This window comes from Diabrotica virgifera, chromosome 7, assembly GCF_917563875.1.
Source record: "Diabrotica virgifera virgifera chromosome 7, PGI_DIABVI_V3a".
In the NCBI taxonomy this organism is placed as follows: Eukaryota; Metazoa; Arthropoda; class Insecta; order Coleoptera; family Chrysomelidae; genus Diabrotica; species Diabrotica virgifera.
Window position 1 is genome coordinate 236,348,289 of NC_065449.1, and position 22,033 is coordinate 236,370,321.

The window sequence follows — 22,033 nt, forward strand, 5'->3', positions numbered from 1 at the left end:
ATCAATAAATACTATTGCATAGTAACTAACTGGTTGCGCAGTTGTGGAAGTGATATTTACTACAGCAAAAGTGTCGAGATATCCACCTTCTATAATTTTTGGTGAGCTGGCGCTTCCTTTTTGATCGATTAGCTGAAAATTAAAAATGTAAACGTTAAATTAGGTAAAAAATAACTTAGAAAATACGAACAAAGTTAACTTTGATTTTACGTTACATGATTTCACATCGAGTGACAATCTTTATCGAGTGACGAATCATCTGCAAGTTTACAAAATAGGAAAGGTTTTAATGAAAAAGGTACCACTATAACAGACATGAAAATAACAAAAACACTTACTTTACACAAAAAGCACAACAGAAATTACACTTTAATTCTTAGGTCTTACCAGTAAGCAGGTGATAGGTCTTTGGTAATATCCAGTTGCTGGGATACGAGTTTTCACGCTATATCCTGGTGGCAGTAAAGAGCTGTATATCAGATTTTTTCTGTAATACGAAGACAAAAATTATTAAAATCCAATACTTATACTTAAACATAAAATTTATTCTTTTATTTTCTTTTCATTATATTTTTAAAGAAAAAAGAATGATTATAATAATGTACAAAAGTTTCATCTACTTTAATGGCCGTGAAAGGAAACATACTAATTATCGTTTTTTATTATTTGCGTTGCAAGATATTTGCAAACATCTTCTAGAAAGGATTTCAACCGCTTGGATGTATTTACAAGAGCATATGATTATTTCAAAGACTTGTTGTTTGATTGGGTTTATGACTGGGAACACTAAATTCATTCATCAATCTATTGTAATATAGTTTTGCCAGTTTTTTGGCATAGTAGTAGTTTGACATAATCAACACAAAATTTCTATAGGTTAACTGACAGCTGTCAGACTATAAGAATAAAAATAGAGAACAGACAAAATAAAAGGTATGCTTTGAACTTAAACTTTTAAGGCCATTAGCAGGAAAAGATTCTTGAACAGTGAGAACTAACATTCAAATAAATAATAAAATAAGAAACTCCTAAATACACTAAGCCTCAAAGTTAACGCACCACCTAAAAATGGGACATATTTGATGTTTCGTATTTTCTAAACCTGTTGCCGATTTTAGTGATTTCTTTACTATGTTATAGCTTTATTCTTCAAGAATATCGTTGTAGTAATATTGTTGATAAACAGGTAAGTGTCATTGTATACAAGATGTAAAAATGATAGTGTGTTTTTTTCTCAAAGTTCGAAACACCCTGTGAAATATTCTAGCATATATAAAATATTTAAATTAAAACTAAACTGTATAGGGTGTTTCTAAATAAGTGCGACAAACTTTATGGAGTAATTCTGCATGAAAAATATTGACCGTTTGATTTATAAACATGTACGCAAATGCTTTTCCGAGATACGGGATGTTGAAATTTTTCTTACCAACTGACGATTTATTTACTGCTTTAAAACCGTTTGAGATATGCAAATGAAATTTGGTAAGTTTTAAGAGGTGGTTATTGCGCATTTTTTGGCATACAATAAAGAATTATATATTCACCATTGGCGTGCATACGTGGATTATGACCGGGTAATATGACCCGTATGCACGCTAATAGTAAATATAAAATTCTTAAATAAAACGGGATAATACCCGAAGGTTGGCTGTATACCATCTAGTTAAATAAAATTAACATGAAGTAAAACTCCCTAGTGTAGTTGGTATATTTAATAAAAATTCTAAAAAAATTTTAAAAATCCAAACGGATTACTGTTTTCGGACTTATCAGTCCATCATCAGTGAACCTAAAAGTAAGTAATCTCACTTAGTAAAATTGAAAAGGGTGAAATTTTGAATGTTAAAAATTGAAAAGTGTGGTTACGATTACTTACTCGCTGTCCTTGCTAAATAGCCACAATGCCAAACACTGGTCAAGATGTATGTTCTAACTACAGGGTGAAATCTGTTAAACAATTTGGCCTACATAAAAATTTTTTTAGAATTTTTATTAAATATACCAACTACACTAGGGAGTTTTACTTCATGTTAATTTTATAAAATTCTTAATTGCAGCAGAAAAATTCACAATAACTACCTCTTAAAACCTACCAAATTTAATTTGCATATCTCAACCGGTTTTAGAGCAGTAAATAAATCGTCAGTTTGTAAGAAAAAAATCAACATCTCGTATCTCGGAAACGAAGCATTTGCGGACATATTATGTTTATAAGTCAAACAGTCATTATTTTTCATACAGAATTATCCCTTATTAAAGTATGTCGCACTTATTTAGAAACACCCTGTATTGATGAAGAACGTTGGTAGTTGTTAAAGTACCTAACTTTTTTGTTATGCAACTTAAGCGAATGAATCAAAAACCAAAATGTTAAGCAAGCTTAAGACTATAATTGAGTTTTAATTTCAATATTTTATATATGCTAGAATATTCCACATGGTGTTCCAAACTTTGAGGAAAAAACACACTATCATTTTTACACCCGGTATACAATGACACTTACTTGTTTAGCAACAATATTATTATGTAATATTTTTGAAGAATAAAGCTATAACATACTAAAAAATCACTAAAATCGGATAACAGGTTTAGAAAATACGAGACTTCAAAAATGTCCCATTTTTAAGGTGGTGCGTTAATTTCGACGCTTAGTGTACATGCCTAATAAAATCAATTTTGTATCAATAAAATCAATCAAAACAAATTGATTTTTCACCTGACTTGAATATTAAAATTTTCGTAATAATGCAGCTTTAAAGACTAAGTAAAATCAGATATTCTAAGCCTTGTTTTGTCACAAGAACTACAATTTAATCAATATTAGATCAATGTTTGTACTTGATGCGTTTTTCTATTAATGTAATTATTGGATATTGAGCAGTTAATGAATTTGTCTCCATAAAGTATCATGACCTTGGGATTTAAAATGAAAGAAATAAGTAACAAAAAATGCATTATACAGTCGAACCCGCTTATTAGAATACCTCTTAAAGGAATCCTGGTTTAAGGAATAGAAATTTGAGGTCCCGAAACATTTATAGTAGCAACCAATGATCGGTTAGAATATCCCGGTTATAGGAATACTTTTACTTGGCACAAAGGCTATTCCAATAAGCGGGTTTGACTGTATTACAAAAATGTTAAAACTAAACATATCGCACACCTAGTTCAATAGTGCCACAAGTGTAAAACGTTCTGTAGCAAACGCGTTATGCCCTGTAAATAATTTATTTTGAGAATGACTGACTTCAAAATTACAATTTAGGTAGCAAATTATACAGTTATTCGCTGGATCATATTACAGTTTATTAAAATTGTGAAGAAAGTCATTTATAGAACGATACCTAGGAGATACGGCGGCAATATAATGAAAAAATCAATTTATTTTTGCAGTTGTGGCCGTATTGAACGTATTGAATAATTACATCGGTTGTATTGTGGCAGTGTATATTATCGCCACATCTCCCAGTTATGGCCATATTGCATTTTTAAAATCTCCAAAAACCCTACAGTGAAATACCGAAGTAACTTACTTTATACTTATCCAAAACAATATTTTAGTTCAGGCTGTATTGCATAAGATGGGGCATTATATAGGCAATATTTTACAGCCTTAACACAAAATTCGAATTTTTTGCAGTTGTGGCACAATTGAACTAGGTGTGCGATATTATGATCAAAAAAGATAAAATGAACAATAAGTTTCCTTCTCTGAAAATGAATGTAATTCTTTCGGCATTTAAGACAGCCACAAAAGTTACCAGCTTATTTGCAAAATAGATTATGTTACCCTTTATGTAAGCTATCTGTTGCAAATAAATTTAAACTCAGTTCTTTAATCAATTGCCGAATAAATCAGGCAGACAAATAATACACAGATATGTTTATTAATGTATTGTTTGAAAGATCACTAAGTACCGATTCGGCACTCCAGATTGTAAGGAAAATTCACTAAGTACAATAATAATGAGTTTTAACATGAAACCGAAAATCACAATAATGCACTTAGTGAATTGTACCATAAATTATCTCGGCATGTCGAAGGAATAGAGCTCCAGATGGCTTCTTCGGGGCTGGTCAGTGCCGTATTGAGTTCAAATTGATGAAAATGTCAAAATCTCAAAAAACTGCACTTAGTGGGTTTTACCTCTAATAGAACGATTATCATATTGTACTTACTGTCTGTTGGTATTTCCAGGACAATTGCTGTAATCGTATGCACTAGAATAAGCAACTAACACCAGCAGTGTACACAAAAGGGATACTTTAAAAACCATTTTTAATGAGAGTTTTTTCAAAAATATCTAGCCCAATCTGCGATAAGTTTCTTCTGGCTAATGGTGAAATCTTTAAGATATATATACCTACTCAAATTGACTAATGTTTTATTTCCTTGAATATCAAATCCCTTTTATTTTCGCTAAGTTGCCTAATGAGATTATTTATCTGAAGTACTTTTTTGGGATAAACTCCAATTTCAAGATAAAGTGGATTAAAATAATGCTGATTTATTGTTATTTTGGTATATATTTTCTCTAATCTTTTACATAAACTATGCCAGATATTTCTAGGTAAAGATTACAATCAAAAGACAATTTTTATATGTTGCAATTTCCTTCAAATTCGAACATGTTTGTACTATTAAGTATTAATAATAATTTTCTAAAGTTTTATATAACGTGTGCTAGGTATTATCATGTTAAGAATAAAATAAAAATATAATACTTACATAACTATCATGAAAACATCATCTAAAACTCAAATATTTACAAAAGACTAATTTTTCAATCTAATAGCACATAAAACAACACCAAAAATGTTACTCTACAGGGTGCACAGAAACTCTACCGACAAACGAAGACAGGAGATTCCTCAGATAATTTTAAGACAATTTAACCAAATTCACCTAGTCCGAAAATGCTTACTAAGGGAGCTAGAGCTCTTTGAAGATGGCGTCTTGTCATTAGTTTTTCTTACATGCCTCCAGAACGCTTCCATTTAGAAAAACGAAAATTAAACGTATTTATCTTCCAGAGAAAGATCGACAGGATCCATTGTGAATTTCTAGTACCTGTCATAGGCGTCCGTTTTGGGTGGGGCAACGGCTATTTTATCCCATAACTTTTTTGCCTTTAACTTTGAAGCATTTCTGATACTAGATTATTAAATTGTGAGGTATTCTAAAACTAAAAGTTACTCTTGATTTAAGTCAATAGGACACACCGTTTTCTAGAAAAATCAATTTGAAAATTTTTCGTTTCCTGAATTAAAAATAAATTTAAAAAATTAAAAAAAAAGTGTATTTTACCAACTTCAAGCGAGAGTAACTTTTAGTACTAGAATACCTCATAATTTAATAATCTAGTGTCAAAAATTCTTAAAAATTGAAGAGAAAAAAGTTATGCGATAAAATAACCGCTGACCTACCCAAAACGGACGCATAGGACCGGTACTAGCAATTCGCAATTAATGAAATCGATTCATCTGTAGAATTTAAATAAAATTATCAGTTTTCCTTTTTCTAAATAGTTTTTTTTTTAATTTTTTATTGATATTAAAAAAACGAAAAATTTTAAAATCGATTTTTCTAGAAAACGGTGTATCCTATCGACTTAAACTAAAAGTACCATTTAGCACTATAATACCTTACGTTTTAATAATCGAGACTCAAAAATGCTTAAAGAATAAAAACCAAAAAGTTATGCGATAATATAACTGTTGCCCTAACCAAAACGGATGCCTGTGACCGGTACTAGAGATTTGCAATGGATGGAATCGATTTATCTCTTTTATAAGTATATGCAACAATTTTCGTTTTTCTAAATATAAGCGTTCTGGAGATATTTAAGGAAAACCAATTACCAGACGCCATCTTCAAATAGCTCTAGCTCCTTTAGGAAGCATTTTCGGACTAGATGAATTGGGTCAAATTGTCTTAAAATTATCTGAGCAATCTCCTGTATTCGTTTGTCGGTAGAGTTTCTGGACACCCTGTATATCCTACCAGATTGAAAACAATGGGAACCTTCTCTGGTAACACCTCCGAGGCTTCTACAATTTGCAAGCCATAACGGATGCTGAGACTAAGGAAGATGAGAGAATTTTACAATTTATAATTCACGTCCCATCTGCTCAGCGCGGTAAAGTTCCAACGAGAATGGTTCCCTTCGTACTCCAATCAGAGTACACATGAACATCAAAAATGAATAACCATTTTCAATTTCGTTGCAACACGAAACTACAGCCTCATCATTATTCCAGTTCAATCAGAGAGTGCAGCAAGCACCTCTACCGGTTTCGACACTTATTAGTCTCTCATCAGGAGGCACATATGCTGCTCTCTCTGACCCAACTAGGACAAACTCCGGAGTGCAGTCACGAATTGCAACAAACGAAATGACAGGGATGCCATAGCGGCAACTGCTAGCAAAAGACTAAGTTTTCGATCTAATAGCACATAAAACAACACCAACAAATGTTACCCTACACCCTACCAGATTTAAAACAATGGCCTTTATGGCGGAGGTGTTACCAGAGAAGGTTCCCATGGTTTTCAATCTGGTAGGATGTAGAGTAATATTTTTTTGTGTTGTTTTATGTGCTATTAGATTGAAAGTTTAGTCTCCTCCTAGCAGTTGCCGTTAGGGTATCCCTGCTATTTCGTTCGTTGCAATCCGTCACTGCACGCCGGGGTTTGTCCTAGTTGGGTCAGAGAGAGCAGCATATGTGCCTCCTGATGAGAGACTAATAAGTTTCGAAACCGGTAGAGGTGCTTGCTGCACTCTCTGATTGAACTGGAACAATGATGCGGCTGTAGTTTCGTGTTGCAACGAAATTGAAAATGATTATTCATTTTTGATCAAATATTTACATGCATGGCCAACGAAATTCAACAACCGGGTTGCAGGCTATCTGCACATGGAACCCCCAGGATGTTTTACATAAGGTCTATATAGTCAGGTCTATTATATGTAGAGCAGAGAACATGGATCTATTATTATAAGTTAAGATCAAGTTTAGGTCAACGTTTTCAATACAAGTCAAATAATACATAGTAGAAATTTAGGTTCCATGACATCTCGTAACGCGACAGTTCGTAACCGGACAGTTGGTAACGGACAATTCGTAACAGCGACAGTTCGTAACGGCGATACTTCGTAACGGCGACAGTTCGTAACTATACAAATTCGTAACGGACAATTCCTAACTTTCAAATTGAATTATTCTGTTTATTGTTGTTAACGTGAAAACTAACTGCTATTTATAAATGAAACTATGTTTATCAATTTAACGAATCAGTATCAAGATAAACATTTTTAAGGCATTTCATATTTCGTGTTTCAGAATATAATAAAAGTATTTAAACCAGGTATTAAAGTAATAAAAGCCATCCCTCTTATCAACTAAAGTAAAACCTGTGTTACCGGCCACCTATCAAAAACGGCCAGTTTAAAAATTCTCCAAACCAATTATATGTAGAATACAAAAACTGGCAATACCGGCCACCTTTCTATATCAGCCAATAGTTCTTTCATTTTTAGTGGCCGTTACTGACAGGTTTTACTGTATAACCGTTGATTGAATGTCCCAAAGCTATTACCAATCACAAGGTTTATTATAATAACAGGTAATTATAATCTTTCCTTTACAAAATGTTTATTTAAAAAGTTGGGGCTGTCTAAAGACGATTGTCAGATTAAAGATTTCAGGAATTAAGTACTTCATTATTCCTTTGTCTGGGTACAGTAAAACCTGTGAATAACGACCACTACAAATGAAAGAAATATTGGCCGATATAGAAAGGTGGCCGGCATTGCCAGTTTTTGTAGTCTACATATATGTAATTGGTTTGGAGAATTTTTAAACTGGCCGTCAGTACAGGTGGCCGTTTTTGGCAGGTGGCCGGTAACACAGGTTTTAGTATATGCAAATTTAAGGAACAATAAGAGGAATAAACTTTTAAGAATATTGTTAAAAGTTTGTATGTATTTAAATATTTGTTTGTGTTTAAAGACTTTTGATATACTCTGAAACACGAAATATAAAATATGTTAAACATGTTTATCCCCGTACTGATTCGTTAAATTGATAAAGATAATTTCAATTATAACTGTGATAACAGTTAGTTTCCACTTTAACAAAAACAAGAATGTGTGTGTACTTTGTACGCACGTAAGAAGTTATACTTCTACTACATATTATGTGATTTTTAAGACTATACCAAAAATTTAAAAAAATAAAAGAATAAAACGCACACAAACACATTGAAAAATGCCACAAAGAAAAAATGATTTCTGGACGATAATAATTGTTGGCAAAAATTTTAAATACGCATTTGCTGAAAAAAAAATTATATAACAAATATACTTACAATCATAATATGCATAAAAAAATAAAAAAATAAAACTTGCATCGGGAATTGAACCCTTGAATTTCGTGCCGCTTTGACTCGTAATCGAAGCGTAGACTCACTCGTCCAATCGCACATCATTTATCATGTGGAAAAATACGGTAACTGAACGTTTTACTGTTTGACAATTGTTTTGAAAATTATGTAGTTTAAATTTTGTGGAAGAAAATATAAAAATATAACAAAACAGTAAGAAAACAATATATTAGATGAAGATTGGTAGAACTTTTGTTGGTAATCAAATTAAGTATGTAAATCAAAGCATTACATACCTACTAGATAAATAAATCTACGCCAAATAATCATAATTTAAAAATAAAAATCAAACCTAATTTGGGATTTCTCTCTAAATTCCGCATTCTTGAGAAAATAAATGTATGTATTTCAACCTAATCCAAATGTATAATTACAATATGATTATAATAAAAACTAGGTACTTACCAAATTAGAATGAGTTTTCCTTGTCCAAAATAGTCCAAAAGTCCAAAAATATAGGTATATGAAAACTATTTAAAAAGGCAGTATAACTATTAACTAACTTTTGTTTGTTGTTTCTTTTCACACAAATTTTAAAACGCAACAACCATAAATAATCTAACTACAGCTGTGCCACAGCCACCATATTGAATAATTTTTGACATGTCATTTGAACATCCAATCAGAACAAAGTTATAATGCGCATGCGCCCGGTCGCTAGGTTTTCCCATATAAAAATTTACCCTCTATCGCCGGTAAAGAAGTTTAACTTCAATAAACAGAATAATTCAATTTGGACGTTATGAATTGTCCGTTACGAATTTGTCTAGTTACGAACTGTCGCCGTTACCAAGTGTCGCCGTTACGAACTGTCGCTGTTACGAATTGTCCGTTACCAACTGTCCGGTTACGAACTGTCGTGTTACGAGGTGTCTGGTCACGAGAAATTTAGCATACCAAACTACTTCTGGTATATTAAGTATACCAAAGCATTTCGTTGAGTGTCCTCGATTAAATTTGCGTACTCTATCATTTGAATTATCTCTCTGCAATTATGACCCTCTGAGTGAGTGTATTGGTCAACGTGATGTCGTGTATTGTCCGTTTCCAAAAATCTATGTGTCTGGTCATTTCTTTTAACTCGTGAATAGGTCTTTTGCAGATTCCTGTAATTTGATCGATCCATCTTGTCGGGGATCTTGCTCGTGATCTTTGGCCTTCCACCTCTCCTTGTATAGTGAGTCTATCCATATTTTCTGTGTTTGCTCTCATAACATGTGCCAGTATTTTAGTTGGTAAAGATGGACTTTATTGGAGAGTCGTTATACTCTTAAAATTGAATTATTTGTTCTACGCGGTGGTTCAAGGAACTCGTAACATTCGTCTCCAAAAGAATATTTCAGTGGCGTCTATGTTTGTTCTTTCCTTTTGTGTCAGTGTCCGATCATCCCATCATTTCATTTAACTAATACAAAATCTGTAAACCAGAACCACACTTGGCTTTAATAAAACAATCAGAAGAAATAAAAACATCGCGAAAGAAATAACAGGCAGAATTTACAAGATATAGTCATGAGACCAATAATGACATGCACGGCAGAAACACGACCTGACAGAGAATGGACAAAAAGGGAAAAAGCTAAAAGTACAGATAAACAACGGAGATGCAAGGTGGAGAACATTAATAACTGAGTAAAAACAGAAGAATAGAATGGAACGACCACATAAGCCGAATGACAACAAATAGAGTAGTAAAGACGGCGAGGGACGATTCCCCGATGGAAAACGATTAGTGGCAAGATCAAAAAAATTACAGAACGACAACTATAGCCCAGTAAATGAACGGGAAATTCGGCGACACCGTGTAATTTTCAGGGGCAACTCCGAATTGCATGAAAACTTGGATTTAGGTTCTATTTACCCTCCACTTCAAAGTTGAAATTGTGCCGTTGGTTGCTTTTACTTGGGGGTGACAGTCACCCCTTCTCGGGGGTGAAAAAACATACGTTCAAGATAAGACCGGAAATGGATAAATTGACTAATTTTAAGCAACTTTTGCTCTATAGAGTTTTTTGCGTAAGTCAATACTTTTTGAGTTATTTGCCATTGAAAAGGTTGATTTTTCGACAACAAAACTACGTTTTCAGACGGTTTTTCGCAAATAACTCAAAAAGTAAATACTTTATCTAATAAATATCCTTAGCAAAATTGTAGCTTATAAAAATCCCAAAAAAATGGTGTATCAGTAAAATCTATCAATCAAATAAAAACAAAGTTGTAGCTCATGAAAAATACGTTCTTATTCGTCTAATTCCCAATCGAATATTTCAAGGTGAAATCACCGAAAAATTAAGCACTTTTCGGGAAAAATCCATTTAAACTTTTTTAAAGTGTTTATAAAAAGCTTTGTTTTAATTGTTAACAAATGTTTTAGCATTAAAAATAAGCGAGTTACGCTCAAAATAAAGTTGGCCCTCTTTTTTTTGTAAAAAATAAGGAAATCTCGCCGTGTTTAGCTCCCCAAATGAAATTAATAGCTACCGCATTACAAACAATTTACTTACCTATCTATTTTTTATATGATCTGTCAGTTTCACCGGTTTAAAGTGTTTATTTTTGAAAGGGTTATAATTTAGAAAGCTTGAATGGGTCACTAATCACGAGTGTATGCAAATTTTGAACAGCCATATCTTAACCAATTTTTGTCTTATGGAGAAACAAAATGAAACTAGCATATTTATAATAGGAAGACCTACATTTTTTTACTCTTTAAGATTTTTCTCATCACTAATACTTTTTAAGTTATTTTAAAAAAATAAAATTTTTCAAAAATTTTTAGAAAATTCTTTTTTTACTATAAAACCAAATGTTTTCAAAAATAAGCACATCAAACCAATCAAACTTACAGATCATATAAACAATACACATAAAACAGTTAAAATAGATGGTAAACCAAACGATTAATTTCATTTAGGGTGCTAAATAGAGGGAGGTTTTCACGATTTTTTTTTCCAAAAAAAAAGGGGCCAACTTATTTTTTCAGTGTAACTCGTTAATTTTTGATGCTGTAGACTTTTTAAAACAACAAATTATAAGCTTTTTTCGATACTTTAAAAATGTTAATAAGGTTTTCCCGAAAAACGCATCTTTCTTCGGTGATTTCGCGTTGAATTATTCGATTTGGAAGTAGACGAATAAGAACGTATTTTTCATGAGCTACAACTTTGCTTCTACTCAATTTGTAGATTTTACTGGTACACCATTTTTTTTGTTTTCTTATAGGCTACACTTTTGCTAAAAATATTTTTTCGATAAAATATTTACTTTTTGAGTTATTTGGGAAAAACGGTCTGAAAACGTAGTTTTTTTGTCGAAAAATCAACATTTTTAATAGCGAATAACTCGAAAAGTCTTGACTTACGTAAAAAACTTTATAGAACAAAAGGTGCTTAAAATAAGTCAATTTATCTATTTCCGGCCTTATTTTAAACACGCGTTTTTTACCCCCCGAGAAGGGGTAAATGTCACCCCCCAAGTAAAAGCAACCAACGGCACAAATTCAACTTTGAAGTGGAGGATAAGTAGAACCTAAATCCAAATTTTCATGCAATTCGGAGTTGCCCCTGGAAATTACACTCCGAAACGGTCATTTATTGGGCTACTACTAATACCCCAGTTAATAGGTAAAAAAACATGAAAAAATGTTAAACAGGGTTTTGAAGGTGCTAAACGGTAGAGGAGTGATAACTGATGATAATTTCGTCAAGACGTACAGCTAATTTTTCTTCTTCTTTTTTTTAAACAGTTACAAAGAATGAAAAACTCGTTTTTCGACGATAAAACGTTTTTTGTTCATTTTAGAGAAAAATGTTTCAAAGAAATATTGTAGACCTTAAAAAGTTCTTTACTTTGGTGGGACACATATTGAAATATATAAACAATTGACCGAGATAATTGCAAAAAACCCTCATTTTTGCACTAATTTATAAATATTGATAACTTTACTTTTTGCATAATGATTTATAATTTAACTACTTTAAATTATGCTATTTAATGGGCTATTTAAGTGTGCCAAATTTCAACCAGATCGACCAAATAGTTTATAAGTTATTCAATTTGTATATCCAAGAGAGCAATTGTTTATACAACTGTTCTTGCCCTAACAGTGACTAGAGATATTTAGCAAATCGCAATCAGTTATTCGAGAATCTATTTTTAAGATATATTAAAAAATTTGACATTTTATTAAAATTGTTATTAAAAAAACCGTTTGAAAAAGGCCCTAATTTTTAGGTTATAAACAATTAGAATAACTTTGACAGTTTTTATGTCACACGTTTGCATGTAGGCTCACTGGAAAGCTGATGAAAAAATACATATTAAAATAGAAAAATTAATTGTATATGACTAATATGAATCAAGTTATTATTTTTTTAATAAATCAATTTTGCCTTGTTTATAAACATTAAGAGCTGAAAATTGAACATATTGTATTTATGGGAATCTATATTTTATGATCCAGTGTATAGATTGCATAGGCAGTGAAATAATAAAAAAACTTATTATTATAACGGTATCGCTAACTGACGGTACTCGTGAAACACCACCAACGAAAGTGAAGGTGGGAACTGTTCGAGATTCGCTTCCTTTTTTGGAAAAAAAACTGAAATAAATTATCACCTTCCATAGCTCGCGCAACCTTCTTTTTTTAACTGGGTTAGCTCAAAAAAATAATAAAAACTGTGCAAATTTCAACTTCCGGGAAAATGGGAAAATCCCGTGAAAATCAATTGATTTAATTATACTATAAAAGTTATTGAATTTTACAAGTATTTCGTAAAAATTCCTTTAAATTTTATTAAACAAAGTATATTTTTTATATAAGTATAAAATAATTATAAATTAGTACAATACAATATTTATTTATTTTAATTGCATTAATTAAAAGTATATAAAAGTCCTTAACCCTACGTTAGGCGCGTCGTTATTGCTGACAAGCTTAGGCGCGTGGTCTACGATTGTAGACCAATAGTTTTTTGTCGTATAATACCGGATTTTGACAAAATTAACAAATTAGTGGTTAATAACATGTTTATTTATGCTCGCACTTTGATAATAGATATGTTTTGTTCCTTGGCTTTTCTCATTTTGACAGTGGTAAAATTAAAAACGGGGTCATGATTTTTTGGGTCTTTATTCGCAAGTAAATGAAAATGGTCACAAAAATAAGCTTAATCTAGTAAAAAACACAAATATTTTTTATATTTGAACTTATAGAATGACCAATAGGGATAAATAATAAGGAATAAAACTAAAAATTAAAAAAAGAACAAAACTATTAAATGGTCAAAGTGGCACAATTTTAGTCCGTCAAACATTCAGTGCAAATATCCCCAAAATGGTCCTTGAATGCAAAATTTGTCACATCTTTGGCATGCCCTTCTTGTTGACATATTGCAAATTCATGCACAAATACAACATCGTCCCACGTAATTTGTTGGAATATTAGGGGAAGGGGGTACGACTTCTTGAACTCCGAGCAGTACGCGAGCTCGTCGTCTAAGTTCTCGTAGCAGGGAAGGCATAGTTAATCCATATTCAATTTGCTGTTTGATTAGTTCCCATGCTAAGTTTTCAATGAAGTCTCTTCTTGAAACATTTTCATTTATGTCATTAGCTTTATATACACAGCAGGCTACATGTTAGCTTTATATATACAACTAAAAACTGAAACGCGCTTAGTCGCGTGGTCTACGGTTGTAGACCAGTGCCCTTTGAATAATGGTAAAAAAATAATGCAAACAGATCGGCGGCGTTTAGCAAACTGAAGAGTAAGTTGGAAGTATTAGTGATAGCTACTAAGCGGGATGGGGGCGTATGTGCAGTTTTATGCAATTGGCGACCCCTTAAAGGAGAGTGGTCTACGATTGTAGACCACGCGCCTAACGGAGGGTTAATAGTTTTTAAAAAATTAATTTTTGTTTTATTATGATTTAATTGAAAGAAGCTATTAATATTTGTCTAGGTAGGCATCTAATAAGTATAAAAATAAATAATAAAACATTGTTTATGAATTTTAATTTGATTATTCTAGTGAACATCTACAACTTCTAGACTTCTCGGCAAGTTACAGTTAGTTCATCGTCTACAAAGTCTGACTCGACATCGTCAAGAACCACTGCAGCGCGATTGCAACATTTTTTCTCCTGTTCTTCCACTGCACACTCTGCACAGTGTGTACAAAGATCCGTACAGTTTATACCATATTTTTTACAGCCACATCTTGTACTTTTGCAACCCGTTAAACATTTACATGCTATTTGTTTTAATATCACTTAAGGAGTCAAACAATATAAGGTGTAAATGGGTTCAAAATCAATATCAGTCTTTTTCTATCCATATTGGGTATGGGTAGCATCCAGTTTTTTACCTAACCAGTGTTGTAATTGATGATAAACGCAAATTTTTTTCCCTGTATTTCTTACAAATTTTAAAAATCGTAACTCATTTAATGCCAATATGTTATTGTGTTTTTTATATGTAACATCAATTGCAGCAGAATACAAAGCAACAATGATATATCCGTTTTTCATGATGTCCTCCTTGTTAGCATTCTCGTCATAAAAAATATTTGTCAGATCTAAAAAGTTGTATCACACCCAGTAAAACTATATAAGAAGAACCCAACGTATTTTCTTATATGAGATTGTTTAAACCTATTACAACTATAATAGATAGATAGATTGTCCTTTTTCGCTTTTTTTTTCTTTCAAAATATATGTAATTGTCCGGAACAGAGAGTTGCGTCAATACTATGATTATATCGGTATCATTACAAATTATTACAACGATCTTGTCAGGTTCATATGTATGTTCGTAAAGAGATGTCTGCACTATTAATACGTCTGCATCTTCATCTGCTACTTTAGTTCGGTACCCAGATTTGTTGAGCTCTGCACATAAAAGTTGAATTAATTGTAAATTGTTTTAAATTGAGATTCCATTCTAAAAAATAAAACGAAGCTATTCTCACCTTCACATTCGTTGGCGGTGTTTCACGAATACCATCAGTTTAACGGGTCATGACTCATGAGTAGTCATGACTTTTTATTTTTTCACCGCATATGCAATATATGAAGTGGATCATAAAATACAGATTTTCTTAAACAACTCATTCAATTTTCAGCTCTTAATGTTTATAACAATGGAAATATGATTTATTGAAAAAAAATCTAACTTGATTTATATTGGTCACATAAAATTCTTTTTACAATTTTAAAGTATATTTTTTCACCAGCTTTTCAGTGAACCTACATACAAGCGTGTATCATAAAAACTGTCAATGTTATTCCAATTGCTTATAACCTAAAAAGTAGGGTCTTTTTCAGACGGTTTTTTTAATAACAATTTTAATAAAATCTTAAAACATTTTCAATACATCTTAAAATTAAAGTCTCAAATAATCGATTGGGATTTGTAAAATATCTCTAGAGTCACTGTTAGGGCAAGAACAGCTGTTTAAACAATTGCTCTCTGGCATAAACAAATTGAATAACTCATAAACTATTTGGTCAATCTGGTTGAAATTTAGAACACTGAAATAACCCTTTAATTGGCATAATCTAAAGTAGTTAAATTAAATTTCGTTGTGCAAAAAATACAGTTATTAACATTTATAAATTAGTGCAAATATGAGGGTTTTTTACAATTATCTCGGTCAATTCTTTATATATTTTAATACTTGTCCCACCAAGTTAAAGAACTTTTTAAGATCTACAATATTTATTTGAAACATTTTTCTCTAAAATGTACAAGAAACGATTTATAGTCAAAAAACTGAGTTTTTCATTCTGTGTAACTGTTTAGAAAAAAGAAGAAGAAATATTAGCTGTACGTCTTCACGGAATTATCATCATTTATCCCTCATCTATCGTTTAAAACCTTCAAAACCCTGTTTAACATTTTTACGTGAAATCGATGAATTTTTTCCCTATTAACTGGTGTATAATTGGATGAGCATTAAAAAACAGACATAGTCATCTCTACACAAACATACCAAGAAGAAGAAGCAGAAAATCTGTAAAAACAATAACAGAGGTAAACTCAAAGTGAAAGGTAAAATTTCTGCCTTTTTTTATATAAAAAGATTGTTTTCTCTTATGTATTCGACTTTATGTATTTCTCTCATGGAATAGTAGTTTCTTTATCCATCTAGTCCGTTCTTTAACGGTAAAATATTGCAAAACCTCTTAATTTTAAAGAACCGCTTGGACTGACATGAAATTTGGCATACACATAGCTAACAAATCAAAAAAAAAAGTGATATTGTGCCGATATGTGCTTTTGCTCTGGAGGTGCTTTTCACCCCCCTCTTGGGGGGGAAAAATATTCGTCCAAAGTAAGTCCGGAAATGGATAAACTGACTAATTCTAAGTAACTTTTGTTCTACAGAGTTTTTTCACTAAGTCAATACTTTTCGAGTTATTTGGCAGTGAATATGTTCATTTTTTCAACGAAATAACCACGCCTTTAGACGTTTTTTTTGCAAATAACTCAAATAGTAATAGTCCAGAAAGCCCCTGCGCATCCGCTAGGAAAAATATTCTATTTCGGATTTTTTGCACAATCTTACTCAAAAAGGACTCCTTTTAACAAATTTGCATGTTGCCAGGACCAAAAGGTGGTCAAACATTTTTTAAACGTTTTTTTTTTTTGTTTTTTTTCCTAAAATTATTTTTTTTGCATGGAAAAAAGTTTTTTTAGGTTTTTTGGATCATTCCAAACAGAAAAGATCTTTAGCGACTTTTCTCTAAAAATGATAGTTTTTGACATATAAGCGATTAAAAATTGAAAAATTGCGAAATCGGCTATTTTTAACCCTCAAAAATTATGTGAAAAACTGAAAATTTGAATGTTGCCAAGGTAGGTAGCTATTCTTTGAACATCGATTGATGAAATCCCGAAGAGCTTTTTGCAATACAATATTCAAAACTTCTATTTTTTTTAATTGCTAATCAAGCGTGCTCGACACTATTTTCCACCGACATGCGAGAGTATGGTGCAAATGATAGGAATAAATTCGTTATTTCGTAAACCGGCGACTTTAAGGAAAAATCCCGAAACTTGTCGATTTTTATTTTTAAGTTATGATATTGTGACATATATGGTATACTAGTGACGTCATCCGTCTGGGCGTGATGACGTAGTCGATGATTTTTTTAAATGAGAATAGGAATCGTGTGGTAGCTCATTTGAAAGGTTCTTCAATTCTCTATTCAGTAATGTAAACATTGTCCTTCTACTTATTTTTTTGTCAAATAATATAATTTAATAAAATTTTTTTGGACACCCTGTATAAATAATTATGTAAATGTTTATATTACTGAATAGAGAATTGAAGAACCTTTCAAATGAGCTAGCACACGACCCCTTTTCTCATTTAAAAAAATCATCGATTACGTCGTCACGTCCAGATGGATGACGTCACTAGTATATCATATATGCCACAATATCATAACTTAACAATAAAAATCGACCTGTTTCGGGATTTTTCCTTAAAGTCGCCGGTTTACGAAATAACGAATTTATTCCTTTCATTTGCACCATACTGTCGGTGGAAAATAGTGTAGCGCACGCTTGATTAGCAATTAAAAAACAAAGGAGTTTTGAATATTGTATTGCAAAAAACTCTTAGGGATTTCATCAATCGATGTTTAAAGAATATCTACCTACCTTGGCAACATTCAAATTTTCAGTTTTTTACATAGTTTTGAGGGTTAAAATTGGCCAATTTCGCAATTTTCCAATTTTTATTCGCTTATTATGTCAAAAACTATCATTTTTAGAGAAAAGTCACTAAAGACCTTTTCTGTTTGGAATGATCCAAAAAACCTAAAAAAACTTTTTTCCATGCAAAAAAAATAATTTTAGGAAAAAAACAAAAAAAAAACGTTTAAAAAATTTTTGACCACCTTTTGGTCCTGGCAACATGCAAATTTGTTAAAAGGATTCCTTTTTGAGTAAGATTGTGCAAGAAATACGAATTAGAATATTTTTCCTAACGGATGCGCAGTGGCTTTCTGGACTATAAGTATTTTGTCGAAACAACGTTCTTAACAAAAATATAGCCTGTAAAAATTTAAAAAAATGGTGTATATATCACCTCTATATACCTAGTAGAAGCAGAGTTATAGCTAATTAAATATAGGTTCATATTCGTAAAATTCTAAATGGAATATTTTAACGTGAAATAAACAAAAGTGAAGCACATTTCGGGGAAAACTTATTTAAATAATTAAAAAAAGCTTTATTTTTGTTTTATAAAAAAAATTTCTAGCATCAAAAGTAAACAAGTTACGCTCAAAATAAAGTTAGTCCCTTTTTTTTTGGTAAAAAAATCAGGAAAATCACCCCCTAATTAATATATCAAATGAACTTAATTCTTACGACTTCACAAGTTGCTTGATTTGTGTATGTATTATTTATATGATCTGTAAGTTTCATCGGTTCAAAGTTCTTATTTTTGAAAGGGCTGTAGTTAAAGGGGTTGAACGAGTCACTGATCACGAATGTATGCAAATTTAGAAACACAAAATCTTAATCAATTTTTGTCTAACAGAAAAACAAAAATATACATGATGTTCAGAAAAGCAATGCTGACTTTTTTTGCTTTTCGTGGTTTTTGGTATCTCTAACAATTTTTAAGTTATTTTGAAAAAAATCATATTTTTCAAAATTAAAATTTTTAAAAATTTCACTTTAAAACCAAATTCTTTCAAAAATAAGCACTTTGAATCGATGAAACTTTAAGATCATATAAACACAACATAATTAACACAATTTGTGGAGCGGTAACGATTTTTTTCATTTAAGTTGCTAATTAGGGGGTGGTCTTCCCGATTTTTTTTCGCCAAAACAAAAGGGACCAACTTTATTTTGAGCGTAACTTGCTTAAATTTAATGATAAAAACTTTTTATAAAAACAGAAATAAAGCTCTTTTTAAACGCTTTAAAAAAGTTATAATAGATTTTCCCCAAAAAGTGCTTAATTTTTTGGATATTTTGGATAACGCGTACACCATTTTTTTACTTTTTTACAGGCCATATTTTTGCTAAGAACGTTTTTTTCGACAAAATACTTACTTATTGAGTTATTTGCGAAAAACCGTCAAAAAATGTAGTTATTTTGTTAAAAAATGAACATATTCACTCGCAAATAACTCGAAAAGTGTTGACTTGGCGAAAAAGCCCTATAGAACAAAAGTTACTTAAAATTAGTCAGTTCATCCATTTCCGGACTTATTTTGGACTTATATTTTTTCACCCCCAACAGGGGGTGAAGGTCACCCCCAGGGCAAAAGCACACTTCGGCACAATATCACTTTTTTTGACATGTAAGCCATGCGTATGCCAAATCTCATGTCACTCCAAGCGGTTCTTTAAAATTTAGAACAAAAACCGTGAAAGAATGTACTAATCTGACATATTCAGTTGTGTAAAAATCTCAAATATCCGGAGTGAACTACATAGAACATTTGGATAGTATTAGAAAAACAACAGATATCTGGAAAGTTTTTCTTGATTTGCCAAATTTTTAATTCTTGGACAAGTGTTGTTTTTCAAATAAACGCTTCAATTAGATATTGTATTCGACATAATTAACATTTGTAAGTCTTACTATTTACGTGTCTTCACTTAACTAAAACTTTAGTGATAATAAATTTCATCCCAATATACTCCAAAATGATATTATAGTTGTCATCCATCAGCTGGGATGATGACACTATTATTATATTTTTTTTCTCGGCCATGTTGTGTCTTAAAATCACCAGTCAAAATAATAGAATCATGGTTGGGAATGTTTTCTACTATTTCTTCTACTTTTTCCTATAATCCTTCTAAAGATTTCTTCTATTCTTTCATGTTTGACTCATTGATAGGATCAAGGAAATTAACAATCGTGTCAACTTTGTTCATTAATTTGGCGGACAACGATTAGATTCTACATTTTGACGTTGAGATAAACAGAAATCCAAGACTGAGTTGATTATTTCCTTGTTAACAATAAAATCAGTGTCCAAATATCGTGTATTCTCCGGGATTGTTTTTTGGAGTTTTGGGTTATGTTTTTCTTCTTTTTACATAATATTGTAGACTCCCCTGCCTCTGAACGTCCACTTGTCCCATGAATGTATGTCGATTGATGATCAATGATGACCATCTTCGTACCTACTTCAATAATTGCGTTTTTGTCAATACGAGAAAAAAAATAGGAGAAACTTTTAGTTATCCTAAAGGATATGCTTTTATTTTGTTAAAACTAAGTTTGACATAAATATTATTCAACTAAAAAAATTAAATTAATCAATATATATTTGTGCATAGTAGTAAAGTACTTGGCCATTTAATGATGTAATATTGACTACCATGTATGTATCGAGATATCCGCCTTCCACTATCCTTGGAGAAACAGAGGTTCCCTGTCGATCAATTAGCTGAAAATCAAAAAGAATATAAGAAAACCCATTTTTTTTTTCGAGCTTTTAAAGAAATTTTCTATACAAAAAAATTTAGAATCATGAATCATGCATTTAAAAGAACTTACTTGAAGGCAGGTTATGGGTCTATTAAAATATCCTGCCTGTGGAATACGAACATTGATAGACACTCCTGTCAAAAGACTGTCGTAAACAAGATTTTTTCTAAAACATTAAAAAAATAAAATATAGTGATAAAAATTTAAAATATATAAAAAGCAAAAATAAATCCAAGGAACCGAAGAAAAAAAGATTCTTTACGCTGGAAAACAAATTCTGTTTACAAACTAATATCATAGTCTTCTACAATTCTAACTTCTAATGAACTTTTCAGAGCAGCCGTCTCTAAAATCCGAATAGCTGTGATGATTGCCGACATCCGTCGCGGAGATGGCACTTGAAGAAGAAAAAGGAAATAACAAAAGAATAATTATAAAATTACTACTTACTGGCGACCTGTATTTGAAGGACAATTTGTTGCATCATACGCATTGGCTACAACAACCAACAACATCAATACGCAAACAAAAGAAGCTTTGGAACCCATTTTAAGCTATATGTTTACAAATATGAAGTCAAGTGTGGTTGTTGGTATAGTATCACAACAATAATATACCTATTTATACTTAATATTTATTTATTTACAACTTAACGTTCTTATTTATGAGAAATTAAAGAATAGTTCTGAAATAAGGTTAGATAAGATATTATAATACTTATTCTCAAAATTCACATTATTATTTATAATTCCTAGAATAATGTGCAATATAAAAGAGTCACTTGAAAATGTCACTTATCGTAACAAACAGGATATTGTACAATAAAAAAATATAATTCATTTATTTTATTTTACAATATTTACAAAAAGTTTCAAATTTATAATAAAAAATGAATCTTTTAATATTCACCATCAGCATTCTATTTTTGAAAACATACTGTATTCAATCTAGGCAAAAAATAGAAAATAAAAAGCAAGAGTAGCCAGAGGCAGAAGTAATCAAGCAAAAGTAATAATTAGAGCAGGATTGGTCAGAGTAAGTCAATGACGAATTCTTCAAGGCCCAATGTGCCCCAGTCGTTCAACAACCCTCCTACAGTAGACTGATGG

At 31.4% G+C, this 22,033-nt stretch overlaps 2 protein-coding genes across 2 annotated transcripts; both read right to left on the reverse strand.

Moving 5' to 3' along the window:
* Window positions 1-369: 369 nt before the first annotated feature.
* Window positions 370-4,492, reverse strand: LOC114325745 (uncharacterized). The gene is made up of 2 exons (XM_028273878.2): window positions 4,183-4,492; window positions 370-487 (listed from the first exon to the last, which is right to left on the reverse strand). Exons 1-2 carry the CDS (start codon window positions 4,278-4,280, stop codon window positions 370-372), a joined length of 216 nt encoding a protein of 71 aa, XP_028129679.2. The 5' UTR covers window positions 4,281-4,492.
* A 16,173-nt stretch (window positions 4,493-20,665) lies between these two features.
* On the reverse strand, window positions 20,666-21,579 carry LOC114325746 (uncharacterized). The gene is made up of 3 exons (XM_028273879.2): window positions 21,375-21,579; window positions 20,994-21,090; window positions 20,666-20,883 (listed from the first exon to the last, which is right to left on the reverse strand). The coding sequence occupies exons 1-3, from the start codon at window positions 21,470-21,472 to the stop codon at window positions 20,749-20,751; spliced, it is 330 nt and encodes a 109-aa protein (XP_028129680.1). The 5' UTR covers window positions 21,473-21,579; the 3' UTR covers window positions 20,666-20,748.
* Between the last annotated feature and the right edge of the window lie 454 nt (window positions 21,580-22,033).